Genomic DNA, 26463 nt, shown 5'->3' with positions numbered 1-26463 from the left:
AAAGCTGTCTCGTCAGGCCAGAGAGACGCAAATGTTCAGTGTGAATTCAATTGCCTATCTTCTTCCTTCCTCTTTGCATCAAGGCTCCAAGGCTGTAAACGAAGCTTCGTATTTATGCGTAATTTGGTTATGTGAATCGTAGACTGATTAATGGTTGGAAATGGGAATGAATTATTCATCCTGAATGTCTTCAAGGTTTTCTGATGACAATGTGACTTCTTTTGTTTGCTTTTAAAACTTGGCCTCAGACGAATCTGCTGTAGCATCTGCAGTTTGCCTACATGGAGACAGAAATATCACATTTTATATATATTTTTTTATTTCAGGAAGATAGACGATGAATCAGGTTATGCTTCAAGTTAAAGTTAAGTTAAATATGGTCACAGAAATATAAAACATCAATTCTGTTACACTTGGCACATTTTATTTATTGGTGGATGCCCTAATGTGGCTTTGACACATTAGTAAATGTGATTTTAAAAAAAAGTGAAATATTAAAATGTAGATTGAAGTGTTAGGTAATACATTTATTTGCTCTCCTTATAGAGGTCAGTGAGATGACAAATCAGGATCGTTGTTCCCCTTAACTCCGGTTCATTTGCTAAACTAAGCAAATCAGCTGCTGGATAAACTATTATGATGCAGCATAGCCAATTTCTTCATTTGACTGTTTACAAAAAACCAACTAACAGTAAGCATAATAATAATAATACAAATATTATTTTAGGATATTTCTTAATTTGCATTTTTGTAGGTCACTTTACAAACCTGGAACGTCCGACATCATGTAAATAATCAACTGGAATTTGTCCAGTCGTGAGACGCACTTTCATCCCTCTGTCATCAAAGCTGTGGGTGCTTTGCAGTGTGTGTGTTTGGTCTGTGAAGGTGCTTTGGCCTTTGGGAGAGTGGGAGTTCATAGGTTTGAGTGTGCGCAGCGACCACCACAGGTGTGTGAATGCCATGTGACCGAGGTCAAGAAGGGTAAAGTGAGAGTGTTCAGCTGTCTGCTGAGATCACCATGATGCATGCTGGAGAGATACCAAGAAACAGCCAGTGTATACTGAGCCTAGCAACAAGCTCTGTTAGCAACACAACCTCCAGTGTGTGTGTGTGTGTTTGTTTTCAATGGGCATTTAGCAGCTTCTCTTATCCGCTGCGAGATCCGGTGATCGTGACGCTTCAGCCGATGCAGAAATAAAACCCGCTGCTCAGGGTTGTATTATTTTACGTTTAGATTTCATTCCTCGTGTGCAAAATGATCCGGACGACTCGTCACAGCTGAAAACGTCTTTATTTCAGTGTATTGCTTAATTTTGCAACAGTGCAAAATTCAATATCTTAAAGGTCCTCATAAATAAAATAAATAACTGTCACCACACTTATCATACCAAAAAAAAAAAAAAAACTACAATCACATTGAAAATAAGCAAATGGTTGCAGCGTCGCCACACGACCTATTTCACCGGGTCCGCTCCAAGAAATGAAAAGGAACCCTCGCATGAACAAAATCCTTCAAAAAAAAAGGGAAGAAAGGTAACCTCACTGAAGTTTGAAATGGTATCGCTGCATTACACATGAACAGAAGCAGATTAGTGACAGAGTCGAAAAGAGTCAGTGATTCACAAATGTTGGGAAAAGGAAGTTCACTGCTACACTTTCTATAGCCAATATATATATGGTTAATGATAGGGGCTTCTAGTTCAACTTTATTGCAACCGAGTTGGACCCATTTCAACGATAAGGTAATAGAACAAGACACTACACTTCATGGAGTGTGAAAGGGAATATGATTATTCATAAGTTAGTATACTGGTGTTCAACTGTTTCTTGCTCTTAAAGTGGCTCGTGTCCAAGGAGTAAAATCAGCTCTATCTCCATTTAAAATAAAGTGAGAAGTAGAACCAAGCAAAACCAAAGCCTTTTGCACAAATGTGCCAAATATAAGGTGGAATTTCATGTCAGAACTTGTTTGTGACAGTGAAGAAACATTTGAAATGCATAACAAAGTCAAAAATGAGTTCTCTCAACCAGGAGAAATTCCAAATGCCCAAAAAAACTGAACTTACCCTCTAAATTTAGACATTCATAGTTCCATTGATGATATGCACACACAAAATAAATATATTAAACTCTCTTAAATAGGAAAAGGTCTGATCTATTCTTTTTTCAGGCATCTTAAAAATAATATATTATAAATTATATATTTTACAAGCACATATATTGCAACTTAAGTAAACCTTCTGAAAAGATTCAAAGTGCCTGATAAGGCCTTGCACCTCGATGGAATCCACAATCTTTTTGTGTGGGGTTAGTGTTCAGAATTGCCTTTTACTGCCACCTAGTGGTGACGTAGCAGCAGCACTACAACATTTCATACTCCCGAAAGGAGTTAATACCAGAATGTAAACATGCACGGTATAATAAAAGCTACATTCCAAAAGAAAAATCAGTCACTTTCTCTTTTTTGGACAGAAAAGAACGATCTTGCAGAGGACAACAGCATCAAAGCAAAAACATTTACATTACACACGACAGAATGCAATGTCCATGTTTGAGAGAGTGGTTGGGGGGGGGGGGTATGGGTCAAAGAGAGATCATTCAGTGCCAACATATTTGTATTAATAAAGGAAGTGGGAGCTGATCTGCATGGTGGAGTGGTACAGTGGAGCTTCAGGCGGCCACACTGCATGCACTGCAGCCCCAAATTAATGAGGGACATGGCAAAGAACAGCCAAACTGTTTTGACCCCCCCCCCCCCCCTCCCCGTTATCCGTCCACCCTCTCAAACAGAGCAGTTACGTCTCTTCCCAGAGCCAGTCTGGGCTGTAGCAGCAGAGGCCGAGGTCAGCCAAGCAGTGACCCCGTGTCAAAGGCTGGTGGACGAAACGGAGAGGGTGGGCGAGGAGGGCGGAGGGAAGTTCAGTAGCTCCAGCACGGCCACGCCCACACTGCTGCGCCGCGTGAACATGCAGGAGGCTGCGACCCACTTGTTGCTGCGTGGGTTGTACTTCTCAATGGAATTGAGACTGGAGCTGCCATCATTTCCCCCCACGGCGTAGAGCCACCCGTCCATAGCCACGAGGTCATGGGTGCTCCTGGGAAAAAAGGCAGACACAAAATTCTAATTCCACATTTGTGTGGATACATGTTTAAAAATCCAATCGTCTGATTTTCTTTTTATAGCTCTTGTATGCAATGAATAATAACCTCCAAGCAGGATTATAAATTTGAGTTTATAATTCTACCGCTAATAGAAGCCAGGATGTTATCGCAGTGGGTGAGGGGTGCGGCCCCCCCACACAGGGATAAGTTACTGTTTGACTGTTTGAACGCCCTCACATTTAAAGTGAGTTATGACACGTTTTATCTGCCATACACAGTATATTAAACAGAGTCGTTTAAATGATTGAGAGACTTGTTTTTCAGTAGAGCTGGACTCCACTATGGACTTGTGGGTGCAGATTGACCTGCGTATGTTCATGGGAGCCACGCCCTCCCAGGTGTTGTTTTTGGGGTTGAACCTCTCCACAGAGTTCAGGCAGCTGGTTCCATCATTGCCTCCTGCGACGTACAGCATGCCGTCCAGCACGGCCACGCCGGCGCTGCTGCGCCGACTCAGCATGTTCGCAATGGCCGTCCACGCGTTGCTCTGTTGATTCATAGAAGACATTTGCCCCACGCGTTCATGGTTTCAGCAATAGCTTCGACTTTGTCTCCACATTCAGATACTCCCAACCACAGACGGCATTAATTTACCTGGGGGTCATATTTCTCTACTGTTGCAAGATGTGAGGAGCTGTCATAACCTCCCACTGCATACAAGTTGCTGTCTGAAGGGGACAAGGGAGTCAACAGGCAAATAGAAATATTAGTATTCAAATGCCAAGTTGGAACTCCCGCTTACTTTCACGCCGTAAACTTTAGAGTGAAGAATAAACACACATTTCTAACAGCATGTTCATAAGATTATGTCAGTGTGAGGTTCCTACCCAGAGTTGCTACCCGTACGTATCTTCTACGGGTGCTCATGGCAGCGATCGAGGTCCATGTACTGGTCAAAGGGTCGTAGCGCTCTGCACTGTAAGAAGAGAGAGCAACTTCAGTATGACAGTAGAGCATAGTGCACGAGAAACACAAAAGCTACGACAACACAACAAATCTGGCTTAGAAGTATAACGAATGAAGCCCATCTGTCGCCTAAATGCCAGTCAGTGTGTACCTATTGAGGCAAGAAGCTCCGTCATAACCTCCAGCAGCGTACAGTAGGCCATGCAGGACAGCTACACCCAAGCAGCTCCGCCGTGTTCCCATGGAAACCTCGGGTTGCCAGGAGTTTGTGATGGGATCATAGGACTCCACGGTCGCGAGGTCTGAAGTGCCGTCATACCTGAAACAGGATGGAGCAGACAAGGTGGATTTATTTATTAAAGCCAAGGGGAACAGAAAATCCATCGGTGCTTATCAAAAACATGAAGACGAAGCTCTTGGTTTCTTCATCCCGCAGGACTATCATCCACATGTTCCAGCTGACAAAGCTTGTTCTTCATAAAAGACAACTTTGGTTCACATCGCAGAGTGCAGAGTGTGAGTTTGCCGGCTGCGTTTCTCATCACTCACCCTCCTACGGCATAAAGTCTGTTCCCAATGGCTGCCACGCCCACCCGTGCCCGCCGAGTGGACATGGACGCCACCATGTGCCAGCGATCCGTCCTGGTGTCGTACGCCTCGCAGTCTCCATGGATCGCAAACAGGCTGCCGCCACCTGCAGAAAAACAGTGGTAAAATAATCATTTAGAAACGAGCAATCATTTTATTAAATAAATATAGTAATTTTAGACAATATATGCATTATTTCAACACAGTTTTGGGGACTTTTGTCTAAAATGCCCATTAGATTAAATATCTAGCTTTTCCTTCAAGTCCAGTTGACTTTATTCAACACAAAGTTGCACCATGACCCGGGTGCCTGAAAATCTCCGCAAACCAAAACACCACCGTCACTCCTGGGTCACATTTATTCTTTATTCACCCGCAATGGTTAAAATGCTCCTATAAAAGCGTCTTATTTCATGTGTTGCAGGTATCAAAGTCAGAAAAAGCAAGTATTTCAGAACATCCAATAAGGCTTGTCGGTTTAAACAACATGTTCCATCTTCTAGAGACTCGGGTGTAGAACATGGCCTTAAAGGTGAATGATGTGAATTTAAACAATCAGTTATTAATATGAGTTAGGAAGTGACAGTCCTTACATGTAAAGTAAACAGCCATGGCCTTGAAAGGAATATTAAATACAGTGAACTCTAAATTCCATTAATTTCTAGCCTCACGTTAGTCTACCAGACTTTTCCCCCCCTAGCTGTGAAAAGCTTGTCTTTGCACACGATGCGAGGGAAATGAGCTGCTCTGTGGCCTATGTGTACCCTAGTGGGTACCTTCAGGAGCACACTGACCAACGGCGAAGAGCACAGGGCTTGCGCCCTCACAGCGCCGCGGGCGCGTCCGGCTGTTGCTGAGCACGCCTCTCTGTTCCGGCATCAGGTGATACTTAAGAGCCTCGATCAGCAGGTCCTTGCACTCTGAATGGTGTCGCACCAGCAGCTCCGTGTCCACGTTGCTCATCAGGAAGTCCCGCCTCAGCAGCGGGAGCCGAACGCACTTCATCAGCTAACGGGGGAAGACAGATTTACAGGTACTGTGTGCTACGACGTCCTTTCTGGTGAGCTCAGACACGTCTTACCCACGGTACGTGCTGCCTACGACCGTCGATATCGTGTTTCACCCAGCTCAGCACGGCCCGATACACCTCTTCTTCTGATGGCACGTTGAGATTATCACTGGAGATCAGATCCAGGACCTGCACGGAGAAAACAAAGCAGACGGGTGAAGTCATTTTATATAGTTACTTATTCAGAGGAGGAGGTCTTCTTCTCGTGTGTCAGCACTTACGCATGCATTTTACAAAAGCAGGAACAGCCAATGAGAAACCTTGTTGACCGATGATTTCGAGTTAACACACAGGAAGTATATTTCATCATCCATTCCACAGTATTATATTCAGCATGTGGTACCTGTCTTTGTCTGCTAAACTCTTTCCTCCTCCCCCCCTCTCCTTTATTTGCTGTACTTCCCTCAGATTGATATTTGAAAAGGGCTGGCAGCGTCTGCGTCCTTACAAAATGACATTAAACTGACTCCATCAATTCAAAATACAGCAAAACAAAACCATTGACTTGGCCCATTTTACACAAAAAATGCACGTGTGTTCTATTGAGGTCCACATGTACTGTTGTGCACGTGTGTGTGTGTGTGTGTGTGTGTGACACGAGCATTGCAGTCTGAGAGGCTGGCTGGCACTGTTCCCAGACCAGCCCAGAGCTGGCAGGGCTGGGTGGGGTCGGAGCAGATAGCTGCTGTCTCGCTGTCCAGATGATCAGGGCGACCGTTAGCAGCCTCGCAGCAACAGCCTCCATCCATCCATCCGGTCACACTGAAGAAATACTGCTGCTGCTCCACCCTGCAGTCTCCCCCACCTCCGCATGCGCAGCCAAAAATCCCCCAAATGTTGCAGTTTAGGTTCGATTATGGGATACGGGTACAGTAAGGGTGGTTTTCTTTCCAGTCGACAATAAATGGAAGCCAGTGTAATGGCAAAACAAGGATGGCTGTGACTATACTAAAATGGCAACATGAATGACAAATGCATGAATGAAAAAAACGGGTCGTCTACGTCAAGACGCTAAATAAGATGTTTTTGTACGCAACGCACATTAATCAGGAGGATGCTTATCGCTGAAGTAGCGTATCATTACAGGATGCTAGTCACAACATTGGCGTGCCTTGGCCCTTCCTTCACACAGCATGGAAAGAAATATGGAGACTTTTTTTTTGAGCTCAGAATTCCTCAGAGCAGCCAGATTAATGACAGACACAGAGCAGCTGCAGACAGGATGGGGCGGTCACAAAGGAAGTAGAACGGCGGCATGGAAACAAAGAAAAGAAGGACTATTTTTAAATCTTCTTTTCCACGGCTTAACTTTCACTCGTTTCAATGGCCTGTGCCCACACAATCCCTATTTCAGACACCGTTTCAGGGCAAAGTAGGCCACAGGCAGAAGGAGTGAACCGTTCCCTGGAGACGCGGTGAGACGATGGCAGCTGTTCATTACACGTTTTCACTGCTACTTCTTCTTTAAGGTCCTCTTTCTAATAAACGAGATGTGCATACATTGGGCCTGCATTATGTCTTAACTTTCATTTCACCAACAATGGGCTCTTTGAGAACACTAAAATCTTTTTATAGGAGCATCCTTTTTCCTAATGGTTTCTGATGCAGCCAGTTTGATTTCTGCTCAACCAGCAGTTCTGCTAGTCTGGTAATCCTATTTGCAACCTACCGGTGACCAGCACAGCGCCTGAATAACGTGGAATCTCGGCTTAATCTTCCAAACAAAATTAATTGCACTGAAAATCATTACTTAAAATATTGGGATCCAAAAATGAAACTCAAATTAATAGTTAAGAGGATTACACAACACTTTTCATTCTCTGAACAATATCGCAGGTGTGAAAATGCCAGCAGCTATGCATAATTACCCCTCCTAAGAGAGAAACCGAGACACTGCCACTGCCGTGACCGCAATTTAAATACAGTAATTGATTGCTTAGCGTGGTAGACGTGGCAGAGGAAGTCCACGGCAGCACGTACGAATGATAAAACCGTGTGCCGTGACTGGTGTGGATAGCTAAGGAAGAAAGAGAGTCCTGCAAATGACAAAAACACGACACAGTGGCCACATCCCTCAAGGACCCGCAGATGAAAAGCAAGTCTTGTTTAGATACACCAAATATTAAGGAAATGGTGCTAAACAAAGAGTACGAGAGAAATGTGATTCTTCTAACTGTCCTTCTGTGTTCCTCTTTTTCTTACAATCAGATATCTGATTGTAATTCCAACAAAAGGAATTACTTGAGGAGAGCCAGTGTAGTAAAACGTTTCCCAAATGTCAACAGCTTTCTTTCACTACGTAATAACGATGACCGGAATTTTAATGCCATGTGACTTAAACTGTTTTGCACAACGTGACCTAGGGACCAGGAAATGTTTTTTGTTTACAAGCCGGGCTTTCAAATTCAAAACCGTTTCCCTTGGTGACTGGCTGACTGGCGATCACGATGTTGCTCAAGTCCACAGCATGCAAATCACCAGCATGAGTCAGAGGCACGAGTGAGAGGAGGCGAATTCCAGGAGACTAATCATCCAATCAACAAAAGTCTGTGTTCCACCACAAACGTTCCGAAATTAAAGTCGCTTCCTTTAAGAAGCGCCAGTTGTCAGAACAGCAGCATGAGACGGGGTAAAAAGCAGCACCCCTACCTGTTTCAGAGGCAGAAGCATGAACTCCTCCGTCTTGGACACCTCCACAAAGTGCTGCAGGACATACTTGTGTGCCGACTTGAGCAGATCGCTGCAGGAGTGCGTGTCAGCAAACCCCCGGATGCCCAGGCAGTTGGAGGGGTCCAGCTGGCTGAGGAGAAACTTGCAGCAGGCGTCCCGCACCCCGTTGAGCTGCAGCAGGCTGGCTGCTGGGAGCAGTGTCTGAGAAGAACGCGTTTTCAACAAAAACACAGTAAACCCGCAGCAAATTTGATCACAACGAGATGTGAAGAACACGGGCGAGATATCAACTCTTAATTTGGCCATCTTGTTTAAAGAAGTCAGATCTTCTACCTGCACGTTGCCTTCTCCGACCACAATCTCTGCAGTGTAGGCGTACTGCACCAGCTGCTCCAGAGCCTGAGGGTCAATGTCATGCAAGGTCACATGGGTCTGCCGACTCTCTGACATCTCATCTGCGTGAACACCAACAGCGATAGCTGTTGTTACTCTCCGTTTCAAGACCAGCGAAACCCCGACCGATGCGACCGCCCCCCCCCCCCCCCCGTACGGACGCACGGCAGCTCCTGATGTACGCAGGCCAGCCGCTGAACGGCGCAAGAGCTGAATTTGTGGAACATCTTATCAGTTCTTGTGTTTGGAGGTTTTTTAAATTCTTGACTTCAAATACTTTTAAACAACATAGGAGTCGTTGCCATGGGTTTCGATTTGATTTGAGACCAACAGCTGAGTCCGAAAGTCAGACAACTTACTGTCTGGACACCCATTGTAGTCTGACGAACCCGAGAGCTCGCAGACCTTGTCTGGTCGCTGGGGTTCCAGACAGGAAGCGGGAGGGGGAGTAAAGGTTGTTAATGACGCAAGGATAAGGAGGCATGAACCGCCCACTCGTTGTCATATCATCTAACTCTGAGCAACGGGAAGTGTGTGGACTGAACTTACTGGTAAACATGGCGTGGAAGTAGGGGCTACAGGACGCCAGCACCACTTTATGCGCCTTGATTTCTTTGTTCGACACGTGGAGCACAATGTCGCACAGCAAGCCGCGCTGCCGCATCCTGTTCATGGACACGAACGAGTCGTGGTAATGCCTCTTGGAATTGTGTGAGATGCTGTGGCCGTCGCGGTTGAGCAGCTGCATGCCCCCCTCCATCATGGTGCCTGATGTGGCGGTCGCAGGCTCCTGCCTCGGCCACGCTCTGGGCAACTGAACCACGCAAGACGACAGTCAGTTAGAACCGCTGAGTCATCAGAAAAAAACAATCCACCAGTACGCAGTACACACAGTACACACAGTACACACAGTACACACACACACCCCACCCCAGCTGCAGGTCCAGTAAGCTGGGCTGGATGAGAGAAGGACGTAGCTCGAGTTAGCCCTTTCCCTTGTGCTCTCATCCACCCCGCTCTCTGATGGAGAGCGCCCGTCAGGGTGTTGTGTAACCATCGTCACGTGGCAACAGAGGGGTTAATGTTTGATGAGTATTTTAGACGGACAAAAAGTAAACCGCAGGATGAGATAAACTGCCGACAAACGCGGGCCCCGAACAGATGATCAGATTCGCATCGGCTGAATCTGATGCCAACAGCTTACAAGTTTAGAGAAACGTAAAGCAATGGACACAAGATCTAAATATATTAACATAAGCTAACATTCGAGTGAGTGCGTCATTCAGCTGCATGTATTTAGTGATGTTTACTCTTTATTCATTTTAAAAACACCCTTAATATTTGTAAACACACACACAAAAGAATAGGCAAAGCGTCCGTATTCTCATCCGGGGAGATTGCTGATCGGTTTGAAGTCCAACCAAAACAAGTTGTTTGTTGTGAAGTTTCATTTTGACATTTTGTCTCGGGGCAAGTAGGCAATGCTGAAAGTATCAATGCATCGTTATCAGATATCATCACAGCCTTCAGGTCCCATTATTCAAAACATAACTGACCACAACAACAACAACAACAACAACAATACAGCAACTATCGTCCCTGTGTGAGGAGTAAGAGACGATGCTGCAACCTGAGCATGAACGCAGAAGTGAACCCTGCCTCTGACAGCCATGCACACTATGGGATGCACACTATGGGATGCACACTATTGGATGCACACTATGGGATGCACACTATGGGATGCACACTATGGGATGCACACTATGGGATGCACACATTTCAGCGTCGTCTCCCTCACAGAAAGTTGTTCCTATTCATAAACCAGTCGCCTTATGTGATGGGAAGAAACCCCAACCCCCACCCCCACCCCGTCTGTTTTAACAGCAGACTATCAGCTGCAGCAGCAGCAGCTACAGACAGACAGACAGACAGACAGAACGCAATCTATTTACCGGCGGGGCTTTTCGGTTCTCCTTGCACACAGTGAAGGGAAATAAATCAGCAGCTGTCGCAGGCAGATCCGCCCAACACGGGGCACCGACGTCTGGCTAATATCTGTCCATATTCGGACTCAAGCATACGATATACCGTGTTGTGCTGCTGTGTACGTTTGACGTCAGTCGCTGCAAAAAAAAAAAAAAAAAAGCACGAATGCTGACGTATGTCTGTTTAAGGTGGAACTGTCCGATAAAGGAAGTAGCAACACTTGCGTGTGTTATTTCAATGTGATCCCGCGGGACGGAGGGACAAACAGGGACAAACAGGGACAAACGCGACGTGTAAATGATGATGTCGCTTTAGCGGTACCGTCAAACGTCTGGGCGGATTTGCGTTTGTTATTTGATGTTACACAAGCGACCTTAAGGGCGCTCTTTTGTCTGGTCAGAGTCCGGAAGTGTATTCGATCCATACATCTCACCCAGCGCTAAAGGTGTGTGTGTGTGTGTGTGTGTGTGTGTGTGGGGGGGGCAAACAAATCCTACGTCATTCAGCCCCAACAACAAATCAAACAAACAAGCAAGTCAAACGTGCATCCATAATCCATGATCTGTTCTTCTGGCGGAGAGCATGCATGTTAGCAACAGTAGTTAGCAAAAGCTGTTCTCACCGCCAGCCGTCGTCGGTGTCGATGTGACAGCGAGGATTTTTTCTTTTTTGTGTGCTTTTCCAGGTTTATGGCTAACGTGGAGCAACGTAAAGGGAAAAATGTCCTTGTGAAGGCCCACGAACTGCCCGCGTCACCAGAATGCGCTGTTTGCAATACAGTCCAGATGCATTTAAACCTAGCGTGGGCTTCGAAGCGCTCCTTGTTCTTCTGCACGGCTTTCACCGCGGGACTTTTAATTTCGAGGTTGTCGTGATTCGCGGTTGCTGTTGTTAATTTAGATTTGGTATTGTGTTGATATTTATTGATTGAGAGGTATGAAAAAAATAGGCCAAAATAAATCGAAATTTATCGAAGCAAAATGAGTGTGCTTGTTTTTACATTTATATAAGCTATTATATAACTATTTAGCGCCAGTGAAACACAAAATCAACTCACTCGCTTTGCACTGAGGGATTGTGGGTATTGAAGTTGGAAAGACACGTTTCAGGATTCGGATCCGGCATGGCAGGGAAACAGAAAAGGTATATGGGTGATTGATTTTGTACGTAGTGTAGTGTATAATACGGATTTCATCAGCGATTTAATTTTGTGTTCAGAAGGTGGCCGAGATTATTCGTTTGGAAAGGCTCCTTTTAGCTAACGTAAAGTGCGATAATGTTTTAGCAATTCGCTAGCTAAGTGCTAGCTAAGTGTTGGAAGCATTTGGGCTAGCTTCCTTACGATAGACGCAGTTTGCATGTTTATTGTAGTTAATGAAGAAATGACCATTAATGCATGGCAAAGAAGGCCTTTGCAGCTCTGTAGCCATGTGGCAAGGAGGTATATAACATAAGGCTTGAGTTAACGTAGGAAACAAGACCATGTATCAATCCTACGTTCACCCACATGTTGACCAACTTATTTCATCGGTTTTTTTTCCTGTTTGTTAGGAAATTAGAAGACCTCAGTGTGGATGAGTTCCTGCTGTCAGGAGATTTTGACTCTGAAGATGAAAAAGAATCGGAAGAAGAGACTTCCAGACAGAATGTTCCTGGGAGAAAGAAGATAAATCTGAATTCTGACAAGTGAGTCCTTACTTATAGGAGGATTTCCTTTTCCATATTATATTATAGATGTGTTGGAAATACCAAAATGTAAAATTGATCAATGGCAATAACACACGTTTATTTTTTATTTTTTTATAGTGATCTAAATAAGAAGGGTAAGGCCTCTGAGCACAAGGAGCAGCTGTCCAGGCTAAAGAATAAAGATCCAGAATTCTTCAAATTTCTGCAGCAAAATGACCAAACACTCTTAAACTTTGATGACACGGACAGCTCAGAAGATGAGGATGAGAGAAAATACCATAGATTGCCATCTTCACTGGAGGTAGGATGGGTGCTAACTGTAACGTGATGCAGAATAAAAAATAAATATAAAGAAATGGGTCGTCACCGGGTATGTTTTGCATGTAGGAGGCCGGCTCTAATGAGGATGACGAAGAGGATGAAAAGCCTTCGAAGAAAGCCAAGAATGTGGTGGAGGCCAGCAAAGTCACAGACAAAATGATTAAAGACTGGAAAGTGTCCATGAAGAAGGAGCCCACGCCTCGTCTCTTCAGAGTCGTCACCCAGGCCTTCAAAGCTGCCGTCGCGACAACCAAGGGGGAAAAAGATGCTCAGTGTCGCTTCAAAATTGACGACAGTTCAGGTACAATAGCATGTCGTCAGATGATAATTTTTTTAATATTCAAATTGTTGCAGTTCAAAAGAAAAATGAAATGAAACAGACATTTTTACATTGATGATAATGTATATGGAGAATGTGCTAATATTAAGTCATAACTAAAAACAGACGGTAGCAATAACACGTTTGTGCCAACGTTATACACCCTGAATGTGAGTCCATCCCCCCTTCCCTGTGCTGCCTTCAGTCTTCAACAGCCTGGTCCTGTTTTGTATCAGAGATGTTTATGCGGCCCTGCAAAAGATTCTCAACCTGAAGACGGATAAAGTCACGAAAAAGTATGCGGTGAATTCCACATCTGCTGATCTTAATGTTGCCGTGGGTCGTTGGTTCACTTGTCCATGTTTCATCTGTGCTGTTTTCCAGGCTGTTGCTTCCTTCATCCAGTCCAAAATGGCAGAGGAATCAGATCGACATCAAGATGTATCTCAGTGGAGTTATTCAGGTTTGTTCTTCATTTTAAGCTCTGCCTCATGTTTTCTTGTGAGGTCAATAAATTGTTTTGCCATAGTAGTTATTTCTTCTTGCGCTTCCTGAAAACGTCCCTGAACTGACCTCGTCTCGTGTCCCTTTTGTCCCCGTCTGTAGCTGTTATCCTGTTTAACAGAGGCAACGGTCATCAGCGCTGTCCTTCGTCATGCCAACCAGCTTGTGCCTTATTACCTCTGCCTACCAAAGCAGTGTCGTCACCTCGTCAAGGTTGGTCGCGAGTTACTAGAGGATGGCAGAAAACGTTTCCCTTAAATGCAATTATGTTATACATTTGTCTTTGTTCCTAGCAACTGTTGAAGCAGTGGAGCGCAGGGGAGGAGACGAGTCGGGTTCTTGCCTTCCTGGCCCTCAACAAGATCTGCCGACACAAACAAGAGAAATATCTTAACCTTATTATCAAGGTGAACTAAGCTTCAGATGTTTATAGGGCAGCCTGGGCTGTATAAGTAAGGTGGCAGCGGTCGTGTCTTTAGGTTTTCAGTCGTCCAGGTTGAGGTAAATCAAGAAAAGCAAAGTAGATTCAACTGGACTTGCTTTAGGTTGGTTGAAGACATTTCCGTTACTCCTCGACTCCCTGTCAGACAGTGCTCTGGGTGGTACCGGCACACAAACAGACACAGAGCAGTGGCATCCTTGTTCTTTAAAGTGGTAGCTGACAGCATTCCAATAATTGGGAAATTATGCCTCAGGTATTGAACAAAAAGCTCAGAATCGAGGATCTCTTGTAGCTCATCACCAAAATTTAATGAACTGTTCCTGGTAAATTTCCCAACATTTCCTAAAAATGTCATCAATCTCTCATCCAGAACATTTTGAGTTGTCTTGCTAAAAGACGGATAGACAGATGGACAGACAAGCAAACCTACGCAAGCGAAAAACATATTGGCGGAGGTGATAGCAGTGAAGATCTAAAGCCTCTGCAATAGATGGGCACACGGCAAATCAAGGTTTAATATTGATTGGAAGTCAGGAAATTCATCCTGTTAACAAGTTCTTGAAATACAGACTTACAGTATTTAATTAGATTGTTATTCTGAATGCGATAAAGCACACCGCCGTGGCTTGTCCTTACAGTATTTTTCATTCCCTTTGCAGAAAATGTACATTTCCTATGTACAGAACTGTAAGTTCACGTCTCCCAATGTGCTGCCCATGATCAACTTCATGCAGCGCACTCTGACTGAGATGTACTCCCTGGACACACAAGCCACGTACCAGCAGGCCTTCATCTACATCCGGCAGATGGCCATCCACCTCAGGAATGCCATGACCATGAAGAAAAAGGTTCGTTTTCGGCCCCGTGTGCCATCATGGAGATGTTGCCTTCTGGTCTTTGAACGTTTGTACAAGTCAGTTAAAAATACAAGTACTATGCGAGATGCTCTCGGGGATTATTCTTTGTTCATGTTCAGAGCACAAGGTGGATGTTTTTGACATTTTGCTTTATTGTTGTTCTTCTAAGCGAAGCCCATAACTGAACAAACGGTTCTGGAGCCCTCTTAAGCAGCTATAATAAAACTGCCTGTGCTTGTCTGCAGGAAACGTACCAGTCTGTGTATAACTGGCAGTATATCCACTGTCTGTACCTCTGGTGTCGCGTCCTGAGTACCTTGCATCCCAGCGACGTCCTCCAGCCTCTCATATATCCGCTCTGCCAGATCCTTATCGGCACCATCAAGTGAGTATACGATCATTGATTGTGCAAAAACAAGCTTTTCAGAGGTAACTCGATTAAGCATTAAGTGAAGCAATTATTTGATCAGTTCTGTATTGTAAGTAATTTAGATCTTTCAAAAATCATTATTTTATACTAATGTAATGGTGAGAAATGTCCGTTTGTTCAGACCAAAGATAAAGAATTGTCAAATTACACGATGCTATTAGACCTGACCATTTTAATCTATGATGGATTATTCAGCATTTCCACAAAAGAGGGGAGAAAAAAAGTCGGCCTTGGAGAACTTAAAACCCACGCCTCTGAGAGCAGCCCAGATCACAAGTCACCAGCCAACACACCTGGAGCAGCATGCCGCCATCGGCACTAGCACATTAGTCAGTGCAGAAACATTTTGGTATAAAACAAATCCTCTTAATATCAAAATTAGCATAAACTCACTGCAGTAAAAGGTCAGAGCAGAACTGAGACAAATTGATGGAATAAATTATCATGATTTTATGCAGGAGGGATGGAAAAAACAAAAGGTTGTGTCGATACACGATTTCACACGTGTGCGATGCGAGCGCATCGGCAGCGTAGTGACGGACCGAGTCATTTAATAGACGTTCAGGTTATTGTATCGGTTGATCGTAATATAAACTTCCCAAAAGTACGTAGGTACCTGCATTAAGACGTCTTCCGCGGTGGATTGTGGGAAGGGCCGTGGAGCAGCGCGGAGCCTCCAGACATGACAACATGGAATCACAGCGGCAAAATCAGATTCACCAGCGAACTTTAAATCAGAGGTTTGGCAGCACGACGGGTTTTACAAGCAAGATGGAAAGCTTGACCAATCCAGCGCAATTTGCAAACTTTGTAACGCAGCCATAAAATATACTGGCGAGCACGACTAATCTCATCGCCCACGGGAAACGCCGACACAGCATAAACACTGAAACGGAGCCCGACTCCTCGCCTTCCACTATTGTTGCTTAAACGTTGCCCGTTGTGTCCAGTTTGCCTTTGAATCTATACATTTTTACCTCATTCCTCTGATGGAATGTTTGTGAATCTTAAGAAATGAAATATGCAGTATTTGTGCATTAAAATAGCATTAAAAAGCATGGCCTTGCTGCTACCTGTAAACGCTGGTTATGTAGCTGTTAATGACGGTAAACAGATTTCTGCAACCAACCGAATCACATCATCTTGACCAGGCAACGCTGAATCCAGATGCATCGTGGGACGTGTTTAAATCGAATCGTATCGGTAGCTTTATCAGATGTTGAACTTGAATCGAGATGCATCGTGGGAAGGGAGCTCATCGAATCGTATCGCGTCTGAGGTTTTAACGGATGTATCTTGAATGATTCGGATCGTGACGAGTGTCGGACAGAGACCAGAGATTCCCATCGCTTTTATGCAGTATATTTGGGGGGGGGGGGGGGGGTACTGAACTAATTAGGGGTACAGCAGTTACCGCTTTCACTGGAGGTACGGTATAACATTCGATGGTTACACATTTGCTTATTACTGCTTTAATGAAAAAAGAGCTCTGCTGTTCCCGGACCGACTGTCAGACAGCTCGGCAAATGCAGCAGCAAAGGAAATGTCAAGGCAATTTATTTATATCACACCAAATCACAGCGGAAGTTGTGTCAGCGCACCGAGTCTTTATCCGCGGCAACCCAACAACCCCCCCCACCCCAGAGCAAGAACACGGAGACGGCGGGGAGGACAATCTGCCTCGTAACCGCCTCGGGACTCAAACGGACGGCCCTCTGCTTTGACTGTTCGTTTTGTTAAGCTTGTTCTCTCGTCTGTTCGACCATCGTCCCTCCGTGCAGACGAAGCATGCGTCCCATTCACAACTCTGATGTTAAACAAAGAAATGTGTTCAGAGATTCCTTTATATGACTCGAGCAAATTAGTTTGTTTTAGTTTGTTTTTGGCCTAAATCAAATCTGTCATCCAGAGACACAAAGACCGTTAATAAGTAACAGCTAAGCGGTTTACGTTGAATAACTTCCACATAGGGTTCTATTTTAGGGCTCAGCGAAAAGTATTTCTGTTTAAGATGTCATTCATAAATTGCCGCTTTCCTTCATTCCCGCGTGCGTCGCTGTACATTTCTCCAACAGTAGGTGGAGACATTCACCGCTTTCTATTCCTTTTTATCAACAGGCTGGTTCCCACTTCAAAATATTACCCTCTGAGGCTGCACTGCTGCAGAGCGCTCACGCTGCTGTCGGGCAGCACCAACACATTTGTGCCCGTCCTGCCTTTCCTCTTGGAGGTAAGACTTCACCCTCGGCCGCCACCGGCCACAGAGAACATGTATGGATCCGACGGGATCAATGCAGACTGTGTAGATGAAGCTTCCAGCAGACAAAAAAGTTCCCGGTGCTGAGGTGAAAGAGTTTCAAGTCGTGCAGAATAAACAAGATGGTAGATGTGCTGAAATGTTCCATCCGTGGTTCGCTGTGGAAAAAACAACGTATGAAGTTCTGGTCTCAACGGCTACAACTGAAGCTGCTGTGGAGGAAACGAGTCGAAGCGGACGACGCCGTCTGTGAGGGAAGAAGAGGCGCCTTTGTTATCAGAACAATCACAGGCCACCGACTGACAGCGTTTCCCTCCGGCCAGACGTAAAGCGTGCGATTGCACGGTGCGTGTCTGTTTCGTGTGCCGGGCGTGGTTGTGGTGCGCCGGAGGAGAGCGGCGTGTTGGCGACGGGGACTCGCTCGCTCAGATGGGAGTGGTCAGCGCATGCATGTTGCGGCGCTTGTTTGAAAGCGTGTGTGCGTGCAGCAGTTTGACCAAAATGATAAGAGCACAGTTGTGGTTTGTGCTCTGGCCCTAAAACGCTGTGCAGACCACATCCTCTCTGCCTGCCCCCCCGCCCCCCCCCCCAAATCTAGCGTCCTCCCCTAACCCCCGACAGCAAATCGTGTTTATTTGTGACTCACAATATTTCCTGTGTTTTTTTCCTCCTTTGCTGTTCCCCTTGTTAAAGGCAGGCTGAGGAACGCCGCTACTGTTTTAATTAGAGCAGCCCCTCCCTCCAGTGCGTTTGTGCCTGTGTGTGTTCTCTCAGGGGTGTGCGTGTGTATGGGGGGGGGGGTATGATTTGGAGCTTCCTGCTTCAGTAGCTGTGTGTGTGTGTGCATGCTTTCCCACTTCCCCCCCGGCTCCCCCGCAGACCGCCACCACATCCTATGTTTGTACAGACGGCACCGGCCAGCAGCGTCGCTCGCTGAGCGCATTAACGGCCACACGCACAAACGCACAGGAATAGCGCGCCGCACAAACGCAAGCACGACTCGCACGACGGTGGACTCGTGTGAAACCTAGAGCGTGCCGGCAAATAGCCGTCTTACCGGCGAGCGAGTACGTCTGCAGTACTTCAACCCAGCGTAATCGTTCCACGGAAGTAGACAAATGTTACTGACTGGTTTTCACCTGTTTGTTGGCCGTCAACGGAAAAGACAGCAAATGTCATGTTGTTGTTGTTGTTGTCGTTTTAATGGGTTGCACATCAACATGCAGATCAGCTTCTGCGATAATTCACAAGAAGTTTGTCCCCAATAACGGCGTTCATCCAATCTTTATTTTAAGCTAACCCAACTCGGTAAGGTGACGTCGCGTTTCTAGAGGAGCATGACATCATCGTTTTGGAACGGCCTGCATGCCATGTAAAGCTGTCGGGTCGGGTGAGTTCATCGGCCGCCACAGACTCGGCAGTCGCTCCAGGCGGCTCTGGCTGAATAGTGGGAACAGGAGGGCATGAGGAGGTTGTTGCATTCCATGAGGAGGAGGATTACTGCAGTAACCAATGCTGTTGTTGGACATATTGATTACTGAATGTGTGAAATGTATCTTCCTCTTGCATCACTTGAGAACATTTCGATGCTCATGTTTTGCTTTGCTTTTGTTTCTTTGTTTTCTTCTCGCATTATAATAAACATAAAGGATAATACATGCATTATAATAAACATAAAGGATAATACATGTTTGTATTTGACACAAACTACCAAAGCGAAGTCACAAATACCGGGGGGGCGTCGACTTACGACCACGATCGGTTCCGAGGGTCTTGTCGTGAGCCGACGTGGTCGTAAGTCGGCCCATGTTAAATTACCGTAAGTGTATTTTGCTGCGTCATGATTCTGTAAATGAGCAGTGGAACGAGACCGCTTCCTCTCGGTAGACATCGCGGGTGAGACGGCAGAAACTGTTGATTCGCTCGCTCGTTTTTACGGTAAGTCGTAAAAGCACCTCGTAAACAGACAAACAACAACAACAACAGAACTGTCGTGAGTCGAGGACCACCTGTAAGACGGGTGTGTGTGTGTGTGTGTGTGTGTGTGTGTCTGTGCAGCTGGGCCTGAGTTTAGCTCCGCTGCTTTTTATCTTTCCTCTTTAGGTCTTTCAACAAGTGGACTTCAACAAGAAGCCGGGGCGAATGAGCAAGAAGCCCATCAACTTCGCCGTCATCCTGAAGCTTAGCAACGTCAACCTACTGGAGAAGGCCTACAAGGTACGCGGTAACCGTGACGCCGCGCGTTGTGTCGGGCAGAGAGTTGGATCATTTATTGAGGACAATCCGGTTCGGTTCAAGGTCTCTGACATTTCTCCAGCTAAGACGGAGCAGCAGCTGATCGGATGAGCGGTTCAAGTCTGAGCTAATGTCTTTCTCACGGCGCTCCCTGACGCAGCGCGTTTGCCCGTCCGTGTGCATAAGGGGATTGAGGGCAGCGCTGAAAGCCCCTTGTCAGGGTTCTAAAACTGGCCCTCCGTCTCCATGCTCCGCCGCAGCCAAGAGGATTGCAGCGCGGCCTTCTGGGATTATCTCCTCTCGCCGTCGCTGCTGTCGTCGGGGCCGCTCCCACGAAGCCCCGCCTCGGATTCTGTAACAGACCCGATTGAACGAGCGCTGATTATCTGAGCGCCGTTTACGTTCAAACGCTTGGCATGTATTCATGGAGAGCGCTAACTCGGGGGGGGGGTCTAGTGCTGTCGATGGCGCGTTCACTCCAGAGATGAGGGGCTTTAAACGGCGTGAATAAATCTAGCTAGGTCGGTATATAATGCGGAAATCACTTTAAAAGGAAAATTCCTCTGGAGGTTTCCATGGAGATCTCATGAAGCACCGTGGGCGTTTGCCGTGTGTACACAAAGCCGCACCGACGAATGACGACGAATTTTCTGCGATATTTAGCAGAACAAAGGTCAGGTTTACACTAATTGTTGCGTTTAGTAGTCGACTGCATTTTAATTTGTCCTCGACACAACAGCAACTTTGCAATCAAAGCTAGCTGGGATAGCATGGACTTTAGCACAGCGGAGAAGAGACAGGAAGGTCATCAACTGACCAATGGCAGTCCAAACCGGGCAAATAGGATAATATATACGTAACAAAAAAGCGTTTCACGGACGCCGAGGTGCGTTTCTGAACCAATAATGGGCCAAGTCTGGAACATTTCTTTGACGAATCCTCCATTTATAGCAGGAATGACCGGAAATGATTATTTGATCATAAACCCTTTTTATTTTTTTTTATTTCTTAGACGGGGTGTAATATTCTACTTTGTGCTGAGTGGAGTTCAAAACCTCGATATTCATCAAGGTATTATTGCAGTATAAGGACTTACAGCTGTGTGGAGTTCGTCTTTCTCTCTCTGTTTCTGTATTTAGCTATCGAGCTCCGATTATTATCATAACTTGGCACGACTTCAGATCTAACTGAACCTAATTGCAGGTGTGGGCTGGGCCGGGTGATTCCTCTGTGACAGGAAACACTTCGACGCAAATATCTTCATGTATTTTTTTACCTCTTTTACACTTTGTCATCTGTGGGACTCGGGGCTGCTCTGTGTTTCAGGACGGACTGATCGACCAGCTGTACGACCTGATGCTGGAATACTTTCACACGCAGGCCGGCTCCATTGGGTTCCCAGAGCTAGCCCTGCCCACCGTCATTCAGGTAACACGGCTGATCCTGGATCACCCGGGTCTGGGAAATGCCTCTGACTCCCCGTGACCCCTCAGCATTTTACTTTTCTCAGTCCAGCCTAATGAGGAAATGATGAGTTGACATCTTTCACGGAGCATCAAGCCTGTGTGGATAGATAATTCTGGAGTTGTTTCTGGATCCTGCTGAGCTGAAACCACAAACCTTTCTCTTCTGCGCCTTAATGCGGTCTATCGGTTGATTGGCTGTTTTTGCGTTTCGTTTTTTTGTTTTTTAACATCAGGTATGCCCCCCCCCTCCATGTCTCCGCAGCTGAAAGTGTTCCTGAAGGAATGCAAAGTGGCCAATTACTGCAAGCCAGTGCGCCAGCTGCTGGAGAAGGTACAGGAGAACAGCAGCCACATCACAGGCCGGAGACAGAAGGCCGCCTTCGGAGTGGCCGATGCCACCTCTGTGGTGAGCGTGTGTGAAAAAGAGAGGGCGGGGGGGGCATGCACAAATGCCTATTTTCCGGAGTCCTCATTTTTTTACCTCTTCCGTGTGTTTGAGTTTTTGTGAATCTTAAACGTAATTGCAGGAAAGCAAGGCTGTAATTGAAATGTAGTTAAACAACACATTTGGGATCGGAAATTGTGCAAAGGATTTTGGCGAAACATGGTGGGAACGGTTTCCCATGTAGAAAATGATCGACCAATTGCATTTTGACGTGACTCTGGATAAAGCGGTGGATGTTTTTATTTTGTATTTTTTATAAATCCATTGTTTCCTTCTGGGTCCGCCTACTCAATAAACAGTGGCACGTTTTAAAGAATCCTCCAAATGTTTAGTTTGCACCAGTGTCAGTAAAAGTAAAAACTTTTGGGCTCTTGTCTAGCAAACCCTAGAATCAGGTAGGTGCCCCCCCCCCCCCCCATTATCGCTATTTGAACTCTGTCTGATTAAGAATGACCTTTGGGTCATTACTGGCTTTAAGCTCGTCCTTAAAGAGTAGCCATTAGCGTGTTCTTCTCGTGTTCCCTGTTTGCTGCCTGTTTGCTGCCTGTCCACACATGCATGCTTTTACGTGCTTTCAGAGTCCCGACAGGCAGAGCCGATGCATATTCTAAACGCGTTTGAGGATGAAGTTAAAGAGGGTTGCCTTTGAGTAATTAAACTGATAAGAAACTGTGTGTGGATGTTAATGAAGTGCATCAGACGATGCGGCGCGGCGGCGGCGCCGGGTCCTGTCGCCATGGCGCTCCGCTCAGCGGAGGCCGTCACCGTGGAATCTCCTCCACGGCAGCAGCAGAGCTGGTGTCACTGGAGGCAAAGGAGAGCGGACAGGCCTGCTGCTGCTGCTCTGGAAAAGGCCACGACCTCCCGCCGGCAGACGCCCCCCCCCCCCCGCTGACATGTCGCCCAAACTGAGATCTAGTTTAATTAATGATGGCTCCATTCAGGCAGCACTCTGCTTCTTAATCTCTGCCTCAAATGTGTTGATTATTTGAGTTGAGAATGAATTAAGACAACGCTCTTCCACGTTTGCTTTCTTATCATCACCTGCCTTGTTAGCTGCCTGGCATACTGGGGAATGCTCTATTCCGTTCACTCAATTGGATTTAACCGTTGAAACTTGAGCGGCTGGAGAAGGTCTTTCGTTCTTTGTCAATCTCTCTGGATGTGACGTGTTGTATCCAGTCAGGATCCCCTTCATACTCATCATTATATATCCTTATAACAAACACTTTTATTCTCTTTGTCTTCTCTCAGGCGGCCTGGGAGAAGCGGATGCAGCAGGAGGGGACTCCTCTCAGTCGGTACTACATCCAGTGGAAGAAGCTGAGGGAGAAGGAGATCCAGCTGGAGATCTCTGGAAAAGAGAGGGTAACTTTTCACTAAGACTCCCACCAGCGTTTCTCATGAGCTCATCGTTGGCTTTTACTTTATCACTGCACAGGAAGGGCTTCGCTCCGAGTATCTTCACGGAGTCGTGCTCTTTAGTGGCAGTTTGACTGGATGGTGCTTGTATATTACCGTAACTCCTGTTAGCGCAGCAACGGTGGATCTGTCTTTTCACACCGCTGTTTGTTTGTGTTTTAAAGATGGAGGATCTGGACCTGCCTGAGATCAAACGCAGGAAGGTTCAGGCGAAGAAGGATGAGGACAAGAAAGAGTTCAAGGATCTGTTTCAGTCCGACAGCGATTCAGACAACGATGATGGAATCAAAGTCAAAGGCAAGCTAACCGTCACCTGCTCGTTTTCACTGCAGTAGCCAATGATGCCGGTCCTTCTGTGTCGGGTCCTGGGCTTCTGCAGCGTGGAGGCAAACTTAAAGTCTCAGTCGACTGGTTTTCTAAATCTAAGGTCTGTCAAACAACACCGGTTGGTTCACCAGAGTTGAAAAAGCCGCGACATTTGCATTTACCAAATGCAAGCCAGTAGTATTTGTGCGACTCCTCCGAGTTCCAGAAGGTGCAGGTTGAAGGCCTCCTGCGGCACAAACCTGCAGTGTGTTCCTTGGCACTGGGAGTGCTCATTGCATCAGGCATAGGCATCTTGTTTTATCTTATAAACCAAAGCGGTTATACGTTTGCCTGCATGTGTTGGTTGATTTGTTTGTTGGCAGGAATTTGCAAAATGATCATATTTGCGGTGGGACATGGGCTGGCAAGCTAGCGTGTGTAGGATTGCTTAGCTTTGGCAAAGAAATATACATCTTAAAAAGTGTTATTTATCCTATAGGACAACTCCTATTGTTGTTTACAACCTTTCCTGTGACGTCTCTTTGGTCACTATATACTATATAAAGTGCGCTGGTCAGAGACCCCGGTCTCAAAAGGGTTAACGCACCAGTAATATCAGATCTGGTTCTCTGTCGGGAGAGAGGAACCTTTTCTTCGACCCATGTCTCGTCCTCGCCGGGTTCTCCGCTGGTCACAGGCGGCTGCAGCCTCGGCTTTCAGCTCGACCCTCCGACGAGTTTCCAGCAGGGAGCGAGGGGGAGGTCACGGAGGACGTGGGTGTACGATTGGGGGGGGATTGTTTTTCACATGTCTGGACCTCATTGTTAGGAGCGTCCCCACAGCGGCGCTCCATCTCTCACTTCTCTATCCACCCCTCCCTTGCTTATATCCGTCGGTCCTCCAACCCCTTCGCATGCACACGCACGAACTGAAACCCCCGACAGGAAGTACAGGCTTGGATCCCAGCGGGGGTTCATAATTCAAACCAGTCCGGTGGAACAGCCAGAGGTGGCAGCCCCCCCCCCTCTCTCCCGCCCTCTCTTTCTTTATAGCTCTCCGGTGCTCGCTCTTTCTCCCTCTCTTTCCGGCCTTGCGGCTTTAAAACCATCTGCCTGTGCATGTCCTTGCAACACGTGCACACATCTTGAAGATGGTCCACGAGCGCACGCCCACCAGCTTCCAGTCTAGTCCAGAAGAGCCAAAAGCACCCGGGCAGCTCACCAGAGCTCTTTGCGGTCTTTGCTCAGTCACACACCCAGAAAGACGTTTTTAGGTTTGTGTGGGGGGGGGGGGGGGGGGGGGGGGGGGGGGGGGTAATAAGGCTGTGAGGTCATTTGGGGGCAACCTTTGAGGCACTGCAGACGACTTCTAGCAGCATGCGAGTAGCAGAGTCCTGACGGTAGGACTTCGTGTGTGAGTGTTTTCAGCGTAGCAGAGGAAGCAGCTCCGTTTTGCTTCTCTCTCCTCAACACCCCCAGACACTCATCACAACTTCAAAGCTTGTGGCCCCCAGATGTCCCTTTTGGCTAAACAATATGCGCGCGCACACACACACACACAAAGTATGCTCAAACTCCCAACTTCTCTCTAGTGCACACGCACACACACACACACACACACACACACGCTGACTCCCTCACCGTGGAACCTGCTTGCTATCTCCATTTGCTATATTTAGGCCGTAAGCGTAAGATGTCTGAAATTGCCGGTAGTGAGTTTCATGGGTGCAGCAGCAGCGTCTATAATCGACTCTCCGTTCCATCTCGGGAGGAAATAGACTGCCTGTGATGCCTGGCCCACATGTAGGTGTCTCCACCGGCGTCAGACATCAGTGACGCGCGCACCAACGCAAACTTTGAGGTGTCTGGATCAAGACGCACAGCACAAAGTTCAAGACATTTTACTCTTTTCTCTGTCTCCCTCCCACCCCTCAGATAAGAAGGGCAGCCGTGAGTCTGATGATGATGATGGTGACGTTCTTGAGGAGGAGTTTGATATGAGCGGCGATGACGAGATGGAGGGCGGAGACTCAGGTTTGTCCCCTAACGATGTCCAAAATGAGTTTTCAAGCATGCCAGCGCGCTTATTTTTATATGACCGTGTCATTATTGTATGAATATCGAGATTCATCGCTATGACGACTGGCAGGATTTGGCATAGCAACCATTTTTTTGTGGAGCTGCAAGGACAAGATAATTATTTTAGTTGATCAAAAGAACATTCATGAAAATGCTATTTTTTATCATCGATTAAACATTTGTGTCAAAATGAATGAAACTCTCAACTAATAAATATTTATGTAGAAATCCCTTCCCGCTAATTACTTGATTGATCTTCTAAAGTTGATGTTCGATTTATCAATTTTGTCGTCTTTGTATTTCTTTTTACTTGAGACATAAAAACTCACCAGAATGACGAGGGTTGAGATTCGAGCTACTTCTGTCACATTTGACTGAAACATCTTTCCCATTTAGCTTTTATGCGTTTATAATTATGTAATAAATTGTTTGTAACAAACAGTTCTTCTTGCTTGCATACATAATTTAACAACGTAACCTCCGGCTTCCTGGCACGATTCATGCATTTCAGTATGCTAAAGACAAAGTGCTTCCTGTTCGTGTTTTAGATGATGGCGAGGAGGAAGAAGAGGATGAAAAAGCCTCAAAGGCTCCGAAGCCGCTGTCGTCCTCCGCTCTGATAAAGCTGGCAGAGGGTGGCGAGGATGTGGTGGAGGACCTGGAGCTGTCGGATGACGACTGAAGGTCACGGATGGAGGTCGCCTGACCTCCGCTCTGAACTGTACCGACGATCTATACTAAGAATTATATTCATTACTGAACTTTTATTTGCTTTTGGATTTTGTATTGCTCTACCTGCACGGTGAAAACATTGTGATGCCATTTTAATGAAAATTAAAACCAAATCTTCGAGAATGCAGTTTGTCTTCCGTCGTCTTTTTACTGATGAACTGAACAGACGTGTCGCTGCAGAGG

The 26463-nt window shown here is 46.3% G+C and overlaps 2 protein-coding genes across 3 annotated transcripts; one reads left to right on the top strand and one right to left on the bottom strand.

Annotated features, from left to right (window-relative positions):
* Positions 1–2869: 2869 nt before the first annotated feature.
* Positions 2870–9569, bottom strand: klhl17 (kelch-like family member 17). The gene is made up of 11 exons (XM_068743296.1): positions 9341–9569; positions 8732–8853; positions 8378–8599; positions 5741–5857; positions 5454–5667; positions 4621–4765; positions 4223–4390; positions 3993–4081; positions 3760–3833; positions 3471–3652; positions 2870–3098 (listed from the first exon to the last, which is right to left on the bottom strand). Exons 1-11 carry the CDS (start codon positions 9552–9554, stop codon positions 2870–2872), a joined length of 1776 nt encoding a protein of 591 aa, XP_068599397.1. The 5' UTR covers positions 9555–9569.
* Positions 9570–11868: 2299 nt separating this feature from the next.
* Positions 11869–26401, top strand: noc2l (NOC2-like nucleolar associated transcriptional repressor). 2 transcript variants are annotated; one of them, XM_068747800.1, is made up of 19 exons: positions 11869–11920; positions 12329–12463; positions 12584–12767; positions 12854–13088; positions 13312–13402; positions 13491–13569; positions 13713–13823; positions 13904–14017; positions 14712–14900; positions 15155–15294; positions 17458–17569; positions 19700–19813; positions 21158–21259; positions 21560–21703; positions 22997–23110; positions 23329–23472; position 24067; positions 25405–25503; positions 26097–26401. In XM_068747800.1, exons 1-19 carry the CDS (start codon positions 11901–11903, stop codon positions 26228–26230), a joined length of 2262 nt encoding a protein of 753 aa, XP_068603901.1. In that variant the 5' UTR covers positions 11869–11900; the 3' UTR covers positions 26231–26401. The 2 variants fall into 2 exon arrangements, with proteins under 2 accessions (XP_068603901.1, XP_068603893.1); XM_068747792.1 differs by lacking the exon at position 24067 and having other exon boundaries at positions 23329–23461.
* Positions 26402–26463: the final 62 nt, after the last annotated feature.

This window comes from Brachionichthys hirsutus, chromosome 2 (assembly GCF_040956055.1).
Source record: "Brachionichthys hirsutus isolate HB-005 chromosome 2, CSIRO-AGI_Bhir_v1, whole genome shotgun sequence".
NCBI lineage: Eukaryota > Metazoa > Chordata > Actinopteri > Lophiiformes > Brachionichthyidae > Brachionichthys > Brachionichthys hirsutus.
This window is presented reverse-complemented; position numbering and strand designations above follow the sequence as displayed.